General features: G+C 49.5%; 1 protein-coding gene across 3 annotated transcripts in view; it reads left to right on the forward strand.

Moving 5' to 3' along the window:
• Positions 1 to 18207, forward strand: part of NSD3 (nuclear receptor binding SET domain protein 3) — a 2619674-nt gene that overhangs the window by 2236473 nt on the left and 364994 nt on the right. For all 3 annotated transcript variants that reach the window (XM_069617934.1, XM_069617935.1, XM_069617936.1), the window contains one exon: positions 17986 to 18102. In XM_069617934.1, the coding sequence (XP_069474035.1) occupies positions 17986 to 18102 (117 nt within the window). The remainder of the gene's footprint in view (positions 1 to 17985; positions 18103 to 18207) is intronic.

Below are 18207 nucleotides of genomic sequence, written 5' to 3' on the forward strand. Positions count from 1 at the left end.
TATAGAGTATGCAAACAGCCTCTACCTAGGAATACCAGAATACCTACTAAAGAAGCTACAACGGATCCAAAACACAGCAGCCAGACTACTCCTCAAACTATCCAGAAGAGACCACCTCACCCCTGCCCTAAAAACACTACACTGGCTCCCAGTAAAACACTGTATCATCTTCAAAACAATGTACATAACACACAGGGTAATCTGCGGACAAGGAGAAGAATTCCTTAAAAAGAAAATGACAATCTACAAGCCAACGAGACCCCTCAGGTCAACCAATGAAATCCGCCTGGAACTAAAACCTTACATCAAGAAAAAACTCTGAGGCACCGCCTTCTACCACTTAGCCGCAAAAACCTGGAACAACATCCCAAAAGAAATAAGGAACACCAAAGATCACCTTAAATTCAGAAAATTATTAAAAACCTGGCTCTTCAATACCAGAGACTAAAACCGAAACAACAGTAAGACAAATGACTAAACGGGAAAGGACATTGACAAGCCCCAGAACCGACTGATAAGCACTCAGGGCACCGGGAGGGCTGACGCCAGACAGAGTGGTGCACATGCGAGACCCACGGAGGCAACAACCCCAGCCAATCCTTACCATCCCCTACCGCCCTATAGCTACAACTAGGTACCACTAGGTTGTGGAACTGGCGAGATGCAACCAATCACCATACTAACTGAGATATGGACACTGGCAGGTGCTCTAGCCATGTGGGTGGGGGTGAGGAACTTGCAAGGTTGTTGACGGAACGGGCGGAAGAGGCAGCGAGATGCTCAAGGGGCCTCAAATACAAAACGAGCACGAACCTCCAGAGGCACATGGTGCCCAAGCACCCCATCGAGCGAGATTACGCGAGCCCAACTGGTCAACCCAGGATAGAGATGCCAACTAACCAATACCACTAACAATTTCCTCCTCTGCATACACCTCTCAAACTCCAAACCAAACACAACCACAAACCTCCAGCACAACAAACCGCACAAACTTCACCACACTTTTGTGAAATGGATGCCCGCCTGTGCTGGCTTTTGCTTTTGCGGCACTAATGAAGGAAAAGCCAGCCAGCTGTAGTAAACAAAAGCTACCGCTGGGTGGCTTTTCCTTCATTGGTGCTGTACGCGGAGGACGGGGACCGGAGACCAGAGCAGGAAAGCTGCAGCTGAATCTCAGTAAGTGGTATTTATTTTTTTAAAAAATAAGCACTAGTTGCGGTTTTTTGTCTAAGTTTTCCGGGCTGGAGGAGCCCGGAAAACTTAGAAATAAAACTGCAGCTTTAAAAACGTTGTTTTTAAGTTTGCGGTCGCTTTTGAAGCGACCGCAAACATAAATACAACGTTGTGTTTGAAAACGCTGCGGTTTTTCTTTCCAAGTTTCTCAGGCTCCTCCGGCTCGGAGGAGCCTGAGAAACTCGGAAAGAAAAAGAGAGAGCGCCAAATGGGAAAGCAGATTTAGGCAGAAACACTGCAGCATTTAGCATTTCCCATTTGGGGCTCTCGGGCCCCCCGTGGGGAGCCCGAGACCCCCAAATGGGAAAGCAGATTTAGGCAGAAACACTGCAGCATTTAGCATTTCCCATTTGGGGCTCTCGGGCCCCCCGTGGGGAGCCCGAGAAAACCAAATGGGAAATCAGATTTAGGCAGAAACACTGCAGCATTTAGCATTTCCCATTTGGGGCTCTCGGGCCCCCTGTGGGGAGCCCAAGAGCCCCAAATGGGAAATCAGCTGTAGGCAGAAACACTGCGGCATGTAAACACAACCGCGTCATGTTTCTGCCTGCCTTGGCTTTCACTTTGAGTCTCCGGTGCTCCCCTGCGGAAGCACCGCAGACCCAAAGTGTGATAGCCACAGCAGGCAGAAACACAACGCGGTTGTGTTTGAAAACGCTGCGGTTTTTCTTGCAAATGAAGGGTTGCAAATGAAAATTCAGATACTTTTTTCAAATATTTTATAATAAATTTGTGTTTTAATCACACGTTGCTTTAGGCGAACAAGCAATCTTCCGCTTAGTCTCAGCTTTTGCCAATGCATTTCGGTGCATAGCACCATCTTCAGGGCTACATTCAAACAACATCAATATCATTACATTCTAAACAAAATTATGCAAATTATAAAAGTACATATCATCACGTAGGTAAATATTGTTGCATGACAAATTCAATCATATTGGTCGGTCGAAAAAAAAGGGGAAAGTAACAGTACATCCATTAGTTTCTTCAACCTTATGAGAAACATTGTTTAAAGAAATCTACGTGTCAGCACTCAACCCGTGGCATTTGTTTACCTTTAGCTTTCTTTCAGAATTTGTATCGCCTTGCACATTGGCACGTGTCTCAGGAGAAACTCTCTATTCAAAAAGAGAAGTAATGAGCTTCTCTGTGATTCAATTTAACCACTGTGCTTCAAAACTGCTTGCTGTTCCTGTGTGGGGTATCTGTTACGCTCACCTAGCTCCCACAGGGGCGTCGGTCTGACCCGGACAGCTGCGGTCTCCACCCACGTGATGCGTAGTGCAGCGATGACTGACTGGATCTGCCCTCCTAATCTTGTCTGCTTAACCCATAGAAATATTCTCCTGCAAGTGGAGAGATGGATTTAGCCACTTGTGGATTCAAGTGATGGCACCCCCAGTGTCCTCCCCAACTAATCGCCTCCGAAATGCCCTCAGAGCAATCTCACCTTATATTCTTGAAAGATGAGCTCTCCATCCTGCGTGGATTTGCAGGGGCGCGTTCATTCCGGTTACTTCACTGGTTTGAAGGCTCGGGAGAGTTCCGGAGAGTATTGACTCCGAGGTTCCTGGTGAGGACCAGTAAGTATTAAGTTCATAGAGTTCAATATGTCCGATGTTCACTCTTGTTCCCCCCTTCCTTTCTTGTCTTGCAGCTGGCTCGTGAAAAGATGCTCTTGTGGCAGCTGGTGGCGCTCAGGTAAGAGTCTGTATTACCCGGCGCTGTCCGGTAAATATTGCACGTGGAAAACGTGTTGTTTTGTCTCTCTTTACAGATGCGGCACGTGAAAATATGGAGAGTCACAAAAGGATGTCTCCGGTGGTAAATCAGGTAAGTCTATGATGGTAAGAATTATATTTGTTGGTTCCCTCGGCTCACTTTGTGGTTTTCTTTTGTCTCCTAGGTTCCGAAGTTCGGCGAAGAAATGATGGAGGCAGCGCCAACCCGAAGGATGCTGTGAAGACTGTTGAGTATGGCACGGCGCTGCAGCTGGAGGTGCGGCGCGTGCAGAAATGATGTTCTTTACAGGTCCGGAGACGAGATGGATCCAGAATCAGGTGTGGAATAGAAATAAGTTAGTTTTCTAACCTTGTCCCTTTCTTTCCTCTTTGTTTTAGGAGCTCTGGATTCGAGGCGGGCGTGGCAGAAGACTGGATGCAGGCTGCAGGCACGGTGAGCGTTACGCTGCTGGATGCAGAATAACGCGAAGCGTGTGTTGCTGGTCGGGCGTGGTTTAAATAGCCTCAAAAGTAGTCCCAGGTAAGAAGTCCCTAGAACCACACCCGAGTAAAAAATAGTCCCTGTAGAAAAATAGTCCCTTTCAGGCTTCATGTTGGATTGGAGTCATTTGCAGCATGGTCTGCCTGAGGTAAGTAATGACTATGAGCCTGGCACTTTAGGCGCCAGGACTGATTTCTACTATGAGCCTGGCGCCTAAGGCGCCAGGACTGAACCCAGATAGTCCCTAGCCGGGGCTGCTGAGGTTTTACTAAATGTCTAGATGCCTGCTCCCGGGGCTGATGGGCTTGGTCCGGATGCCTGGGGGTAGGCATCATGACAGTATCTTACATTCTCTGTGCTCCAGTTTCGCCGTCTCATAGAACGAGTCGCGTGTGCGAGTTCTCGTGTGAGACTAGGATATGGCGTCGCCATGGTGATCGCGGCAACGCCCTCCGTCCAGGATTGGACGCTGAGGATGTGCCTCCATTCCCACCCTCCCACGGGAATGGGAGGGCAGGACTGTAGATCACCACAGTGATCGCTCGAGTGTGTTGCTGATATTCAGCGGCCTTGGGGCAGTACTAGGTAACAACTGAAATATATACGCAAAATAGGTTGTTCTTGTGTCATATAAATTGCATCTACGTACACCGGACAGTGGGCTTTAATACACTGAGTCGGGCGTATCGTCACGTGGGTTGAGGCTCCTTTACCTGCACTATTACGAGCAGTCATGATTATTTAAAGGTGTACTACACGGAAACAGATGTCACTGTGTGTTCACTCATTGATCCTATGTCTGTGTCCACAGGTGCTATGCGTTTCCTCCTCCATTGCTTCAGCTGACCCTCTGCAAGTTCCGGGCTTCAGTGGGCTGCAGCCTCATCTTGATTGCCCCCCAGTGGCCTTCGAGAGCTTGGTTCATGGATCTGCTCTAGTTGTGCTCCCAGGGGCCTGTCCATCTTCTGATACCCAGCCAGGCTGGCCCTAGCAGCCTTGTTCCTGACCAGCAGAGACTGAACCATGGTCAGTTCTCAGACACAACTGGGACATCATACAGGAGACCCTCTACTCGATCTCAGTACATGAGTAAATAGAATAGATTTTGACACTGGACTCACAACAAGGGGCTGGACCCCCTCACCTGTTCCCTGGACGACGTGCTGTATTTTTTTGCACATCTGTTTTGTTCCTGCGTTCAGGTCAATACCAGCCGCACCTATTTGATGGCTATTGGGCCCTACAACAATTTCCCAGGGCATGTTTTTCCAGCAGCCAACACAGTGGTTAAGGCCCACCTCAATGTGTTGTCCAGGCACTTTCCTCCGGTGCATAGGGCGCATCCTGTCTGGGACCTTAATGTTGCTCTTGTGGCCTTGGAGTGCAAGCCGCCCTTTAATTTGTTGGCCTTGTTGGACCTCAGCCGGTGACACTAAAGACAGTGCTCTTAGTGGCACTCAAGTCTGCGCGCAGGGTCAGCGAGCTGCGGTCTTTGTCATCATGCAAGCCCTTCACCACGTTTCACAATGACAAGGTCATCTTGCGCACTCATCCAAACTTCTTGCCCAAGGTTGTCTGTCTCTCCATTCGATTTGAATCACGAAGTCTGCTTGCTGATGTTATTTCCGAATCTGTAGCCAGAAGCCGAAAGGGCTTTGCATTCTTTGGACCTCAAAACAGTCCTTAAATTCTACCTCTCTCAAACAAAATCCTTCAGGAAGTCTGAGGTGGTGTTCATCACCTTTGGGGGCTCATCTCCCGACAGCCAGGCTTTCCGAGCTTCTACCACCCGTTGGTGGTACAGGCCATTTTGGAGGCGCATACAGTCATGGGCAAACCGGTTCCTGTGGGGATTGACGCCCATACGGTCAGAGCTAAGGCCACTGCCGTCACGTTTTAAAGACATGCTTCTTGGGATGTCATCAGCAGGGCGGCTACTTTGGCCACTCCGTCAGTGTTCTGTAAGCACTATTCCCTGGATACCAGCTCCAGGCGAGATGCAGTTCCATCAGGCGGTTCTGAAGAACCTTTTTGATTTGCCTTAAAGATGAGGCAGGTTGTCACAGCTCCAACCTATGATCTTGAATCACCCACAAGGATTGAGGAAAGGGGGCGGGACGTTTTATTAATTAAAGTTTCTCACTGTAGTGACTAGAGTACTCATAGTCCTTAGTCGCCTATCCTCCATACATCCCACCCACCTTCCCCCGCTTGTATGCCACCGGCTAAAATATTCAGCATAGCCAGGTATTAAAGCATTCAAGGTGTTAAAAGGGGACTGAGGTGAGGCGCCAGACAGCAATGTCTCGGAGGCATTCCCACGTCCGGGGGCCCTGCTGTACTAAATTTGAAGGGGAACCTCAATTATTTTCTGCCATAGGTTCTGGTACCATCCACATGTTGGGGGACACCCACAAGGATGGGGGAAAAGGGGACTAAGGACTATAAGTACTCTAGTCACCACATTGAGTCATTTTTATTTTGTACTCCTTCTTTTTGCAGCATATGTTTTTCTTTTCCATGACTACATCATAAAAGACATTATGATGTTGTCTTGTTAGGTTAGACTTTCACCATTCCTTTGCTAGTAAATCAGAGTTCATCAGGCTATGTATTTTGGAACAGCGTTTAAAGATAACCTGTGCTGTCTCTCATACTTCTTTATCTAGGTTAAGTGAATTCATCAAAGCACAGAGGGTGGAAAAGTGGAATAATTCCAGGTGCCTTTAAAATTGTTTACCTATAATTTTTAACCCGTTGGCTTTGGGTTGCTCTGTGAAACATCAATGGCTTCTATGGGCACTTTACTGAGTTTTTAATCCTTTCCACTTGGTATGTTATTCAGGGCTTGGTATGCCTACCCTCACTTGCCCCCCTGCTAGCCATTCCTGACAGCACCTCAATTGTGAGTATTATTTAGGTTTTACTGTGCCTTAATGGCTGCACACACATTGCTTAATTGGTTGTAGAGAACTTTAACATTAAGTGAATTGGAGAAGAGTAGGATGCTTGGTATCGACTCAACTGCATTATTGATTTCATTCATTTATTTTTGTCATTTCTAAATTATATGCAGTACCCTTTGGGAACACCACACACAATTAAGACTACAAGTGACAGTACAAATTCACCTTTGGTACAAACCTGTACTACACAGTTAAAGTGGTAGCAGTGGCTAAGCAGCCAGACTTATCTCGAGTAAGTGAGCAGTATCAAATAGTTACACAAAGGACAGCAATTACTATGATTCAGGCAAACACTGACTCAAGGTTTTCAAGTAAAAGAATATACATTTATTTCACTCTTCAGTTGTATAACATTACACTATCATAAGCAGTTTAAAAATCACTCTCGTAATACACCACACCACTCCCAAGACAAGTTAAGCTCACAAAATGAAGTGGGAGCAAAATGGCTCTCCAGCAATTTAAAAGGGAGGGAAAATCAAGGTTAATAGAAATTGAACCACACCAACAGGTAAGTACTCGGGGCAATTGAGCAAGAGCAACTACAGTGATAGAATCAGGTAGAAAAGGCTTAGGGCCAAAGTCATTGGGTCCAAAGTCTTTTGCTCAAGATCACACGGTTCAGGGTAGTTCGCGGTAAATTTTGTGCCATGGATTCCGGACGAGGTTGGTTGGCAGAAAAGTTAGTTCAACGAGAAGAGAAGGACAAGCCCTCTGTTTGGAGAAAGATTTCAAACACTTTCACCACTGCTGAACGAAACGAACAACCGGATTTGCACAGTACCTTAAAACTAAGAGGAAGCTGTAGCTGAGGCAGACGTTCCTGGTAGTTCCTGCAGGCTCGCGGTTCCTGAAGCGACTGTTGGACTGACAAGAAGTAGGAAGACTGGAGGGTCCTGCACTACCCAGGGAAGAAACCAGCAGCAGAGCAAAGCAACAAATAAAAGGTGTGCTCCTTAAAACCAAAGCAGGGTCCGACCTTCCTGGCTATCCGGCCCACTGTAGCTCTGTACAGCGAATTCGGCCAGAGGGGAGGGGTCCTGGCTTGCAGTTTGGGCGAACTGATTGGTCCCACCAGCTCAAGGGAAGAAGTTTCCTGGAGGATCTTCTCTGTCGTCAGATTCTGAAGATTCGGACCTGCAGCAGGGCTTTACCGGGCGGTTCAGTCGTTGTAGGGGTCCTCATCCATCAGCTCCTCATTGGTTCTTTCGTTCAAATGGCGACTCTGCCTTTCCAGTCCCAGAGACCGGTTTTCCCCCATTCAGACAGCCTGTCTGTCAATCACACAGCAGGGTGGCTGTCCTGGCAAGGACAGTCATCCAGCCAATCAAACAGGAGTGTGACTTGGGTTACCAAGGGAACCCATGGCAGGGGTCCTAAGACCCCTCCCTCACATCCTGCCTACCCAGACTTTCAGGCGCCTTAAGGAGGGCTTCTGTGCAGAAGCCCACAAAAAGACGGCGAACAAAGGGACCAAATCTGGTTTGGCGCGCAGAGTAAAACACGAGAAAGACATTTACAAAAAGAAATGGTCGAATAAACCCAGCCGGAACCGTAATAAAATATATATGGTCAAGCGGGTTTATGTTTGAGGCTAATATAATAGCCTAAAACAATACCATGGTTATTTAAAATAACCGCGGTATAAAAAATAGGGTAGTTACCACTGCCACCAGCCAAGTCTTGATGTAAAGGGAGCAAAACAATGCTCCAAGAGACACAGACAAAAAGGGATAAGAATTAGCCCTTTGCAATACTCTATGTATGCTGGGTTGTACTGTGTCTGTTTAAAGTGATTAAAATAAAGTTAATGGCAACTTTATCTTTTCTGGGTGACAGTAGTCGGCCCCAGAAAATGAAGTCAGTGGGAAGTCTCAAAGACAACCCTGTGTCACTGCACTGAAGGTGCTGTGTAGCACTCATGAAAAATATGATGCCATGGAGTAGGTGAGGCTCCATTGCCCAAGATCACACAAAAAGTAAAAATATACACAGCAAAACACATGTAAGAGTGGGAATAAGGCTCTCACTCTTACCAGGTGAAAAAAAAGAAACCCTAGAAATCCAGCAAAGCTGCTGAGGGACTCATTAGGTAAGGGAAATCAGCCATTTATGAGAATTCTCCCTAACACCTTTCACACGCGCCGTAGGTTGAACTCCCTCAGAGGGACCGAAATCCAAATTGGGAGGCACTATTATGCGTATGTGCATAATGGCCATTAAAGGTTATGAGGTGTGGCCAAGTCCCTGCTAGCCACCCATGTCTAAATGGCATGTTGATGGGGAGAAGGGAGGTACACTATAGAAATAAACTGGAGGGGGTGTGCAAAAGTATAGTCACTTATGTGTCATGAAAGCTAGCTTCTCCAGCATGGGGTCTGGCATGGATTCACATGCTCATGAATATTCCCCGTCGTCAGGCTGGGAATCCTCGGTAAAGAAAAAACCAGTATCAGTTTCGTTTCTGATCTGTCTTTCGTAGTAACAACCAATCACTGGTCTCTGCGTCATACTGACCACAGCCAATGACTGCCCTCTACCTAAGCACCGCCTCTGGCAGCCATCTTCAGATTTTTACCGCATGTTCATGTGTTGGGATCCTCGTGCTATTGCTCTCGAGCGTTAGTGCTATTTTTTCACGTTTTTTTCTCAAAAACTTCGTTTTTTCGGTCAAAAGAGCCTCAAGCTCCACCGACTCTCCATCCGATCAACGGGGACCCGTGTCGGATTCGTCTGCGCCCCTCAAGGGTGAAGATTTCGTCAAGCTACGCTTTTGGAGGACTCCAGAAGTTTCTCAGGCCCGGACATGGCCCAGGAGAAGGGAAGCTCGACCCCCGGAAAGCTGTTCAGGATCTGCCCTGGATGCCAGCTGCAGAACGTCTTTAAGGAGGACGAACACTCCTGTTGTCTCTACTGCTTACATGAGGACAAGATGCACGTGGAGAAGGACTGTGCGTTTTGCGGCAATATGTCGGAACGGACCATGAAGGACCGCCACCAACGTCTCGCCAACTGGCTGGAAGGGAAGAGCCCGTCAGGCGAGAAGAAGAGGAAGAAATCCGAGTGGTCTTCTAAGACCTTTGAGGACGCCCCGGCGACGGGGGTCCAACATAAGGCCAAGCACCGCGAGTCCGCTGGCACCGGGAGCGCCGAACGGTCGGGCTCTACGGGCGCCAGGCAGGGCGCACCCTCCCCGGCACCTTCAACCACGAGCCAACGCTCTGGGTCGGGTAAGAGGAAGGGCGAGCACCCGGCGAAGCTCCTGGAGAGGCCCCGGTCGAGCTCGAAGGCCCCATCGGAGGGGGAGCGAGACAGTGTCCCCCCCCTCAAGGATAAGGCGGTGAGCGCACCTAAGGTGGTGAAGGCCTTAATCCATCCGGCCAAGCCCTCTATCGATACTGTCGCGGCGGCCCTGGCTCAGCCTGTGGAGGCTACACCAGTGGTGGCGACCTCGGGGCTCAGAGTCTCCCTGCCACCTCGGGGGGAGTCCTCTTTTGTGCCCATCGATAGGATCCCCGTGAAACCCCCGGCGGGGAAGAAAAAGGGGGGGCAGGGCGTCGTTGTACATTCGGCCTCAACCTCAGAGGAAGAGCTGATTGAGGTCTTAAGCCACGGCTTGGCGTGGAAGAAGACCAGCCCGTCGGGATGGTTTCCGACGCAGGTGACGACGACATCGTCGAGGGTGCCGATGGGGCTCCTGATCGCCCGTCGGATTCCCCTCTGCCAGTGCCGCAAGACAACTCGGCAGCCATTTTGTTGGCTATACAGTCCTTATGTTCAGAGATAAGGACGAGACTACCGTTGCCGACGGAGGAACCTCTCCCGTCGGGGGATCCTGAACCGGGACCTTCTGGTGCTCCCCCGCCCAAGAAAAGAAGGATTCACCCTCCACCTCCTTTTCAGCCGTCGCGCCCCGTCCAGTCCTCCTCCCCGTCCACCCGAGGGGATGATACGGGGACTGACACGGCAGCGACGGGTACGGACGACGAGGATCTACCGTCGTCACCTCCCACCAGGGTTTCTCCGCCCGACGAGATTGGATCGTTCCACTCCATGATCGCCAGGGCATCCGAGCTTTTCCAACTCTGCCCTGAGGAGAAGAAAAAGGAAGGATTCCTTTATCAACGGCGCGAGGCCAAGAGGAAGACTGTCCTCGCGGTGCCTCTACTGGACGACATTTGGGATGAGGGCCTCGCCCTCCTCAAGAACCCTTCCACGACGCCAGCTAGAAGAGACCGGTACCAGAAGAAGTACCGGGTCCCGGACGCGGCCCCCCTGTGCCTCCGGGCGCAGCCTACCCCGGACTCCGTCGTCTCCGCGGCGGCTAGGAAAAAAGCGGGGGGGGGGTGCGGCCTCCACATCGACTTCCCCACCGGACGGCGAGGGAAAGAAATTGGACGCTATGGGACGCAGGGTCATCTCGTCTGCAGCGACGACGATTAAAGCGGCCAACGCCTTGGCTATCGTGGCCCGCTACGACAGGGAGCTATGGTACAAACTGGCTCCCCTGCTGGACTTCCTACCGGACGACAAGAGGGCGGATGCCCTGGAGATCCTACAGGAAGGTGAGGTGGCGTCGGACCACGCCATCACTATTGCGACGGACATCGCCGACACTGGGTTTCGCCAGTTGGGCAACGGCGTGTGCCTTAGGCGGCGTGGATGGCTCAAGGCTACGGACTTCCGTCAAGACGTACAGACCAGAGTCCTGGACATGCCGTTTGATGGGAACAACCTGTTTGGGAAAACAGTGGACGATTCCCTTCAGGCCATTAAAGCGGACACTGAGACGGCCCGGGCCCTAGGGGTTCTGCAGCAACGACGGACACCCTTTCGGAGCAGCGGAGGCAAGGGCGCCTCCAAAGGTTCCGGCGGCGGTTTCTCCACCTACCGTCAAGCGGCCCGCTCGTCGTCTCAGGAGGCCTACAGAGGATGAGGCAAGTCTGGCGGACCCCGCCGTCGTCGCCAAGGAGGTCAAGGCGGCAAAGCCTCGTCGAAACAGGATTGAACCGGCCGTGGGGTCGCCTGGGGCCACGCGCTAGAGTTTCAAAGGAGGTGCCCGCGCGTCCCCCCCCCCGTGGCCAGGAAAGAGCTTCACGTCCCTCCGCTTCTCCTGGTGGTAAAGCCGATGCTCAGGAAGGGCGTCATCGAACTCGTCCCAAAGAGGCTTCGGGGCTCCGGAGTTTACTCGAGATACTTCCTCGTGAAGAAGAAGACGGGAGGATGGCGCCCCATCCTAGACCTGCAACGTCTGAACAAGTTCATCAAGGCGCAAAAGTTCCGGATGGTCACCCTCCAGCACGTCCTGGGGCAGCTGGAGGAAGGAGACTTCCTGTCGTCGTTATATTTGGAGGATGCCTACTTCCACATTCCCATCCTAAAGGGGCACCGAAAATTCCTCAGGTTTGTGGTCCAAGGGCGTCACTACCAGTTCAAAGCCCTCCCCTTCGGACTACGGTCGGCACCCAGGGTATTTACCAAGTGCCTTGCACCGGTGGCGGCGCAACTGCGCCGCGAGGGGATCCACGTCTACCCCTACCTGGACGACTGGCTCATCCGAGCCAAGACGAGGGAGCTCGCCGTGGAGCACACGGCAAGGACCGTCCAACTTCTCACGGACCTGGGATTCTCCGTGAACTACGCCAAGTCCCACCTGGTAACCCGCGCAAAACGCACTGTTTCTGGGAGCGAAGCTCGACACAGTGTCCCTTCTGTCCTCCCCGTCGGAGGAAAGGACCAGGTCCATCCTGGGCAAGGTACAGCGGATGTTAGTTTCCGACGCGGCCAAGGTGAGGTCCATCAAGTCCCTCCTCGGAATGATGTCTTCTTGCATCTACCTCATTCCCATGTGCAGGCTCCGGATGCGCCCGTTGCAGGAGTTCCTGGACGCGCGCTGGATCCAAACGACGGGCGGCTTCGAGGAGAAGATCACACTCGACGAGAGTTTCCGCCGAGCGGTCCGGTGGTGGGGCACCCGCGCGCATCTGACGGCGGGCATGGACTTCCAGACCACCAGGAGACAGTGACCACGGATGCCTCCCTGGAAGGGTGGGGAGCGCACACCGAAAATCTGCACGCGAGAGGCCTCTGGCTCCCGACGGAGAAGTCCCTCCATATCAAAGTCCTGGAGCTCCGTGCAGTGTTCTGGGCCCTCGGGTCCTTCCTTCCGTCCCTCAAGGGCAAGGTGGTGAGGATCTTCACCGACAACACCACCACCATGTTTTACATCAAGAAACAGGGCGGAACCAGGTCCCCAGCACTGTCCAAGGAGGCGCAGGACCTGTGGCATTGGGCAGTCGCCCAAAGGATGTTTCTGGTGCCGTTTCATCTGGCAGGGATAAAAAACACCATCGCCGACTCACTCAGCAGGGAGCTGCGCTCGTGCCACGAGTGGGAACTACGGCAGGATCTAGTGGATCGCCTCTTCCGACGGTGGGGCACACCCCAGATCGACCTGTTCGCGACGGCGACGAACTCCAAGTGCCAGAGGTTCGGCAGCAGGTTTCCCCAGGCGAGGAGCATGGGCGATGCTTTCTCGTTCCCCTGGGAGGGCCTGTTCCTCTACGCGTTCCCTCCTTTGCCACTGCTAATCCGGCTCGTCAACCAGCTCAAGAGGTCACGGTGCAGGATGATCCTTGTCGCACCTGCGTGGCCGAGGCAGATATGGTTCCCGGACCTTCTGGACTTGTCAGCGTCCCCGCCAATCAAGCTGCCGGTGGACGCGGATCTACTCTCCAGGGAAGGAGGCGCCATCCTCCACCACGACCCGAAATCGCTGAACTTGCAGGCCTGGCTCCTGCAGCGCTAGAGTTTGGAGGATACGACATACCGGCCGACTGCAGAGAGGTTCTTGCAAAGGCCAGGGCGTCCTCGACTCTTAAATGCTACGGACACAAATGGAAGAGGTTCTCTGTCTGGTGCCACGCACAGAAGATTAACCCTCTACGGATTACGGCTCCCCAGGTACTGCCGTACCTGCTGACGCTGGCCAAAGCTGGACTGGCACACTCGTCCATCAAGATTCATCTTGCTGCGATCTCCCGTTACACCAGAACCACGGGCCGGACGTCCCTGTGGTCTCATCGTCTGGTGAAAGAGTTCATGAAGGGACTGTTCAGATCGTTCCCGCCGGTGAAGGCGCCGGCCCCGGCGTGGGAGCTCAACGTGGTGCTGACCAAGCTCATGGGACCTCCGTTCGAGCCTCTGCACTCGGCCTCGTTGAAGTTTCTGTCGTGGAAAACAGCGTTTCTTGTGGCCATCACCTCCGCACGACGGGTGGGAGAGATCCAGGCCCTTTACTGCAAGGCCCCGTACTTGACTTTTCACGACACGAGGGTAGTGCTCAGGACGCACCCCTCCTTCATGCCCAAGGTACCGTCGGACTTCCATCTCAACGAACCCTTGGTGTTGCCTGTGTTCTTCCCGTCGCCTTCGTCGCCGGCTGAGAGGACTTTGCACTCGCTGGATGTGGCTAGAGCGCTGAAGTTCTACGTGGACCGCACGAAGTGTTTTCGGAAGACGTCACAACTCTTTGTGAACTTTGGACCTGTCAATCAGGGGAAGGCTCTCTCAATGCTTCCATTTCCAGATGGCTCTCCGGCTGTATCATGTACTGTCATCGGTTGGCAAACCGACCGCTGCCTGGCCGTCCGAGAGCCCATTCCACCAGAGCGATCGCATCTACCACGGCGTTCCTTTCTGGTGTGCCCCTGCTGGACATATGCAGGGCTGCTACGTGGAGGTCGACGCACACCTTCACGAAATTCTACTGCGTCGATCGGGATTCCAGGGAGGAGTCCAGAGTCGGCCAAGCAGTGCTGCGCAACCTGTTCGCCTGAGGTGAGCCTGGTGAGGAGGTAAGATGCTTAATGTTGAGTTTGATGTAATGCTTAATGTTGAGCCTTTGCCACCTCCCGTGGTTGTGCATGTGTGTACTGCTATGTATTCTTTATTCATGAGCATGTGAATCCATGCCAGACCCCATGCTGGAGAAGGAACAAGTTACTTACCTGTAACTGTTGTTCTCCAGCATGGGTCTGGCATGGATTCACATGCAAACCCTCCCGCCTACCCCTCTGCGGCTCTTCACTTGGTCATACTGCCACTTCACGTGCTTCCAAATCTGAAGATGGCTGCCAGAGGCGGTGCTTAGGTAGAGGGCAGTCATTGGCTGTGGTCAGTATGACGCAGAGACCAGTGATTGGTTGTTACTACGAAAGACAGATCAGAAACGAAACTGATACTGGTTTTTTCTTTACCGAGGATTCCCAGCCTGACGACGGGGAATATTCATGAGCATGTGAATCCATGCCAGACCCATGCTGGAGAACAACAGTTACAGGTAAGTAACTTGTTCCTTCATTCTTATGGTAGGCGTGTTGTTCAGAGTGGATGCGTGCTGGAATGTGGAATGCATGAAGGCTAAGCAAGATTGAGAGCACTCTTAATGTGTTTCTATTTAGCAGTATATAAGACACTATATTGCAAGTGCAAATGCTTGTTGGTTTAGTGATAGTAAACTATGTAGCGAAGATATTGATAATATCTCATGTTTATCATACACAAGGGTGATGAGCATTCGGTGTGCAGTAAGTAAGCCTATCTGGTGCTTAGGGGTAGTTGTTTCTCTTGCTATAAGTGTAGAGATCCAATTTCTCCCCAGATCCTTGCATCAAGTACATCACTATTTCCATCTGCAAAACCTGCCCGAGGTGGGCATTTAGAGAGTTTTTGGGGGTGGAGGTTTGATGGAAAGTCATGACAGCTCTTTGTGTTATGCTTGTGCCCGTGTGTTAGGGCTGTTAGTTGACAGACCCGGTCCTGATGGATCAGTCTCTGCATCCCCAAATGTTACAACCTGGTGGGAAAATATGTATCTGATGTTCTCAGGGCTCATTCAGCTAGAGGCTTGGCTGCCACATCTGCCCTGCAGAGTGGCATCCCTGTCTTGGGCATCTGTCATGCGTCTATGTGGGCTTCAATGCACAGGTTTGCTAAACTTTACTCCATGAATTCTCTGTCAAGGCAGGATGCTCGCTTTGGCTGAGCAGTCTTCCAAAGTTTTCTGATGTAGGTGTTGGATTTCTCTCTCTCCTCAGATTTCTGTACTGCGTTGGTAGTCTAACTAGGATGAAGAATCTGTTGGAGGAAAGAATCCATTGAAAGAACAAATTGCTTGCGTCCTTGTAAAGCTCTTTCTGATGGATTTGTCATTCCACAGATTCCCCATCCCCCAACCTGATCCCTTGGCAGATGGTTCATACACCTCCACTCCTTCCGCAGTCCTACAGCTGCTGAGTGCTAGGGGAAAAGGTGGAACTTGGGTCATGGGACACAGTAAGACCAAATATACTGGTTTCATGTCACATCTGCGTGTATATCAGCATCGGTCATCAACGTTCTGCACTCCCTGGTGGCTAAAAATGTTTACAAAGTCAACCAACGCTGGAGAGAGCATATCTAAAATGAGGAATCAGTAGAAAAAAAGAACGAATCCATCAAAAAGACAAATTATAAGTGTAGTAAGTGATTCTTCACAAGTACCAAGGACAAGACCACAGAATAGACTGAAGTAGTGGTGCAAGGTGAATGATGGCCAATAAACACCATAGAAGTGGCGGCATCCAACAAGGAGCTTGAGGACTCAGAAAAAAGAGTGCAAGGGAAAGGGAACGTTAGTATGCAGAGTGCATTTTATGAAAGCATGAAGACCAGAGTGGAAGCTGGACTACAAGTAACCCTGTAGGGGGCTTTCCTACAGAACATTTTGTGGTTTTAAAATATGGGTGGACCCTTGAAAACAGGATTTGTCTACTATGTGCTGGTAAAATCGGTTGAGTTTAGGCTAGGCTCACAATTTCATAAGAATAGCCATTGGATTTTCTATTTGTTGTCGGTTTGGACTTTTTCTTTTTTTAAAGATGGGTAAGGACTTCCAGAATAGGTTTAAGAAACATTTATGCTTACATGCTACCCTAGGGTAATGGCCTTAGTTTGTTACCGAATCGCCTATCACTTTGTGTTCAGCCAACATTGTAAAATTTGAATGAGAAGCTCCTTATTATTTCTAGCTTCATCCCTAGTTCCTGTAGGCATTAATCTAACCCTTTTCCCTGAAAGGTCTAGCAAAGAAAGTGAGTGGTAGAACCCTGAAACACTTGTTGTCTTGTGTATCATTGCTCAACCTTCTCACAATATAAAGATATCGCATGCATCGTTCTAAGGATGCTCTTTCCAGCCTGCAATGAATAAAGCATTGTGGAAGTTTGTTGAAATCAATATATCATTCATCTCTACACTGTTGTGATAAAACTTGCTATATAGTTATTTCTGAGACGATAATAAAACTGACAAGATAACATTTTATCTACTTTATGGGCTGGCTAGAGGGTATCCAAGCTCCCTAAAAATGTCAGCCTACAATAAACAAAAGGTAGTTCAAACAAAATGTGTTCTAGTGGTATGTTTCTAGTCTCTGTTAATCTTCACTTTTAATGTATTTGTGATTTTACCAAAAATGTTCATTTACAATTTTGTCCACGTGTGCGTTCTTATGTGTCTTCTGGCATTCTGCTGCCCGGAAGGAACTTCCATGGAAGTTACTCCCTTTTACATTCTTTTTAAATCCATTCTCATTTGAACTACTGAAAAGTGCATTGCACTTGCAATTATAATACTATGAACTATATTTCGAATGAGTTTCATATCTCATTATTTTATCCACTCTCAGATTTTTAAGTGGTAGTACTTCTCACAAATAACATTCTTTAAATTCCAATGATTTATCCACCATTGGCGACTCAGTTATTCTATGTTATCCGTCTCTGACACCTATATCTAGAATAACATAAGAATGATGCTTCAATAAGCATTTTATAGTCATGATATAAGTATCAAATTCGCTAGTTGGTATGTATCTGATTTTAAAAACTCCCTCCATTGCCATAAAAAGGAAGAATTACAGACCAATGAATTGAAGTTCTCCTTAAATTGCCATAAACTGAGTTTAAATCTCAAAGATTGTCAGTGTCTGAGATTGCTCTTTATACCATACCACACATTTGTTGAACCTTTGTCAGTCTTTGCCCAAAAGACCATTTTCTGTTCAAATAATATGTGTCTGTGCTCTCTATTCTGGTCACGTATTCACTGATGCCAGCCAGTTTGATATATTCAGATCTGTGTCCTCTTTCTCCATGTATTGGATCGGTGGTGCAGTTAGAATCTGATAGTTAACACAGATTTTGTGATTTATTAGTCTTGTTTTTACTATCTGTCGTCCCTGTGTAATTTAAATTGCATTGTCATCTGATGAAATACTTGTTTAACACAGCATCACTATTGCCCAACTTACTTTGTCTTTCTTGGGTTCGTTTTGGGACAGGATTGATATGATAGGATAGGTTATTTTAACACGCTTAATAACCAGCGGTTTCTAAGTGCGGACCCGGGGATCGAATCTGTGTTTCTCCATGGCGTCTTGCTTCCAAGGCAGGCACGTTGCCCCTGTGCTATCCTCCCAAGAATAATATCCCTTTTATTTACCTGACATTTTTCTTCATAGGGTGAATTTGTGAATGAATATGTTGGCGAGTTAATTGATGAAGAAGAATGCCGGTTGCGAATTAAACGAGCTCATGAAAACAACATCACAAATTTTTATATGTTGACAGTAACCAAGGTAAGTTTGTTTTTCATGCAGCTGCAAATTTAGCCATATGCTTTATTGTGAACTCTTCTTTCACCTGTTAACATGATCTACAATGTTTAGCAGTTAAAAATGCGA

The sequence above is a fragment of the Ambystoma mexicanum genome, chromosome 10 (assembly GCF_040938575.1).
Source record: "Ambystoma mexicanum isolate Mex_15411 chromosome 10, UKY_AmexF1_1, whole genome shotgun sequence".
In the NCBI taxonomy this organism is placed as follows: Eukaryota; Metazoa; Chordata; class Amphibia; order Caudata; family Ambystomatidae; genus Ambystoma; species Ambystoma mexicanum.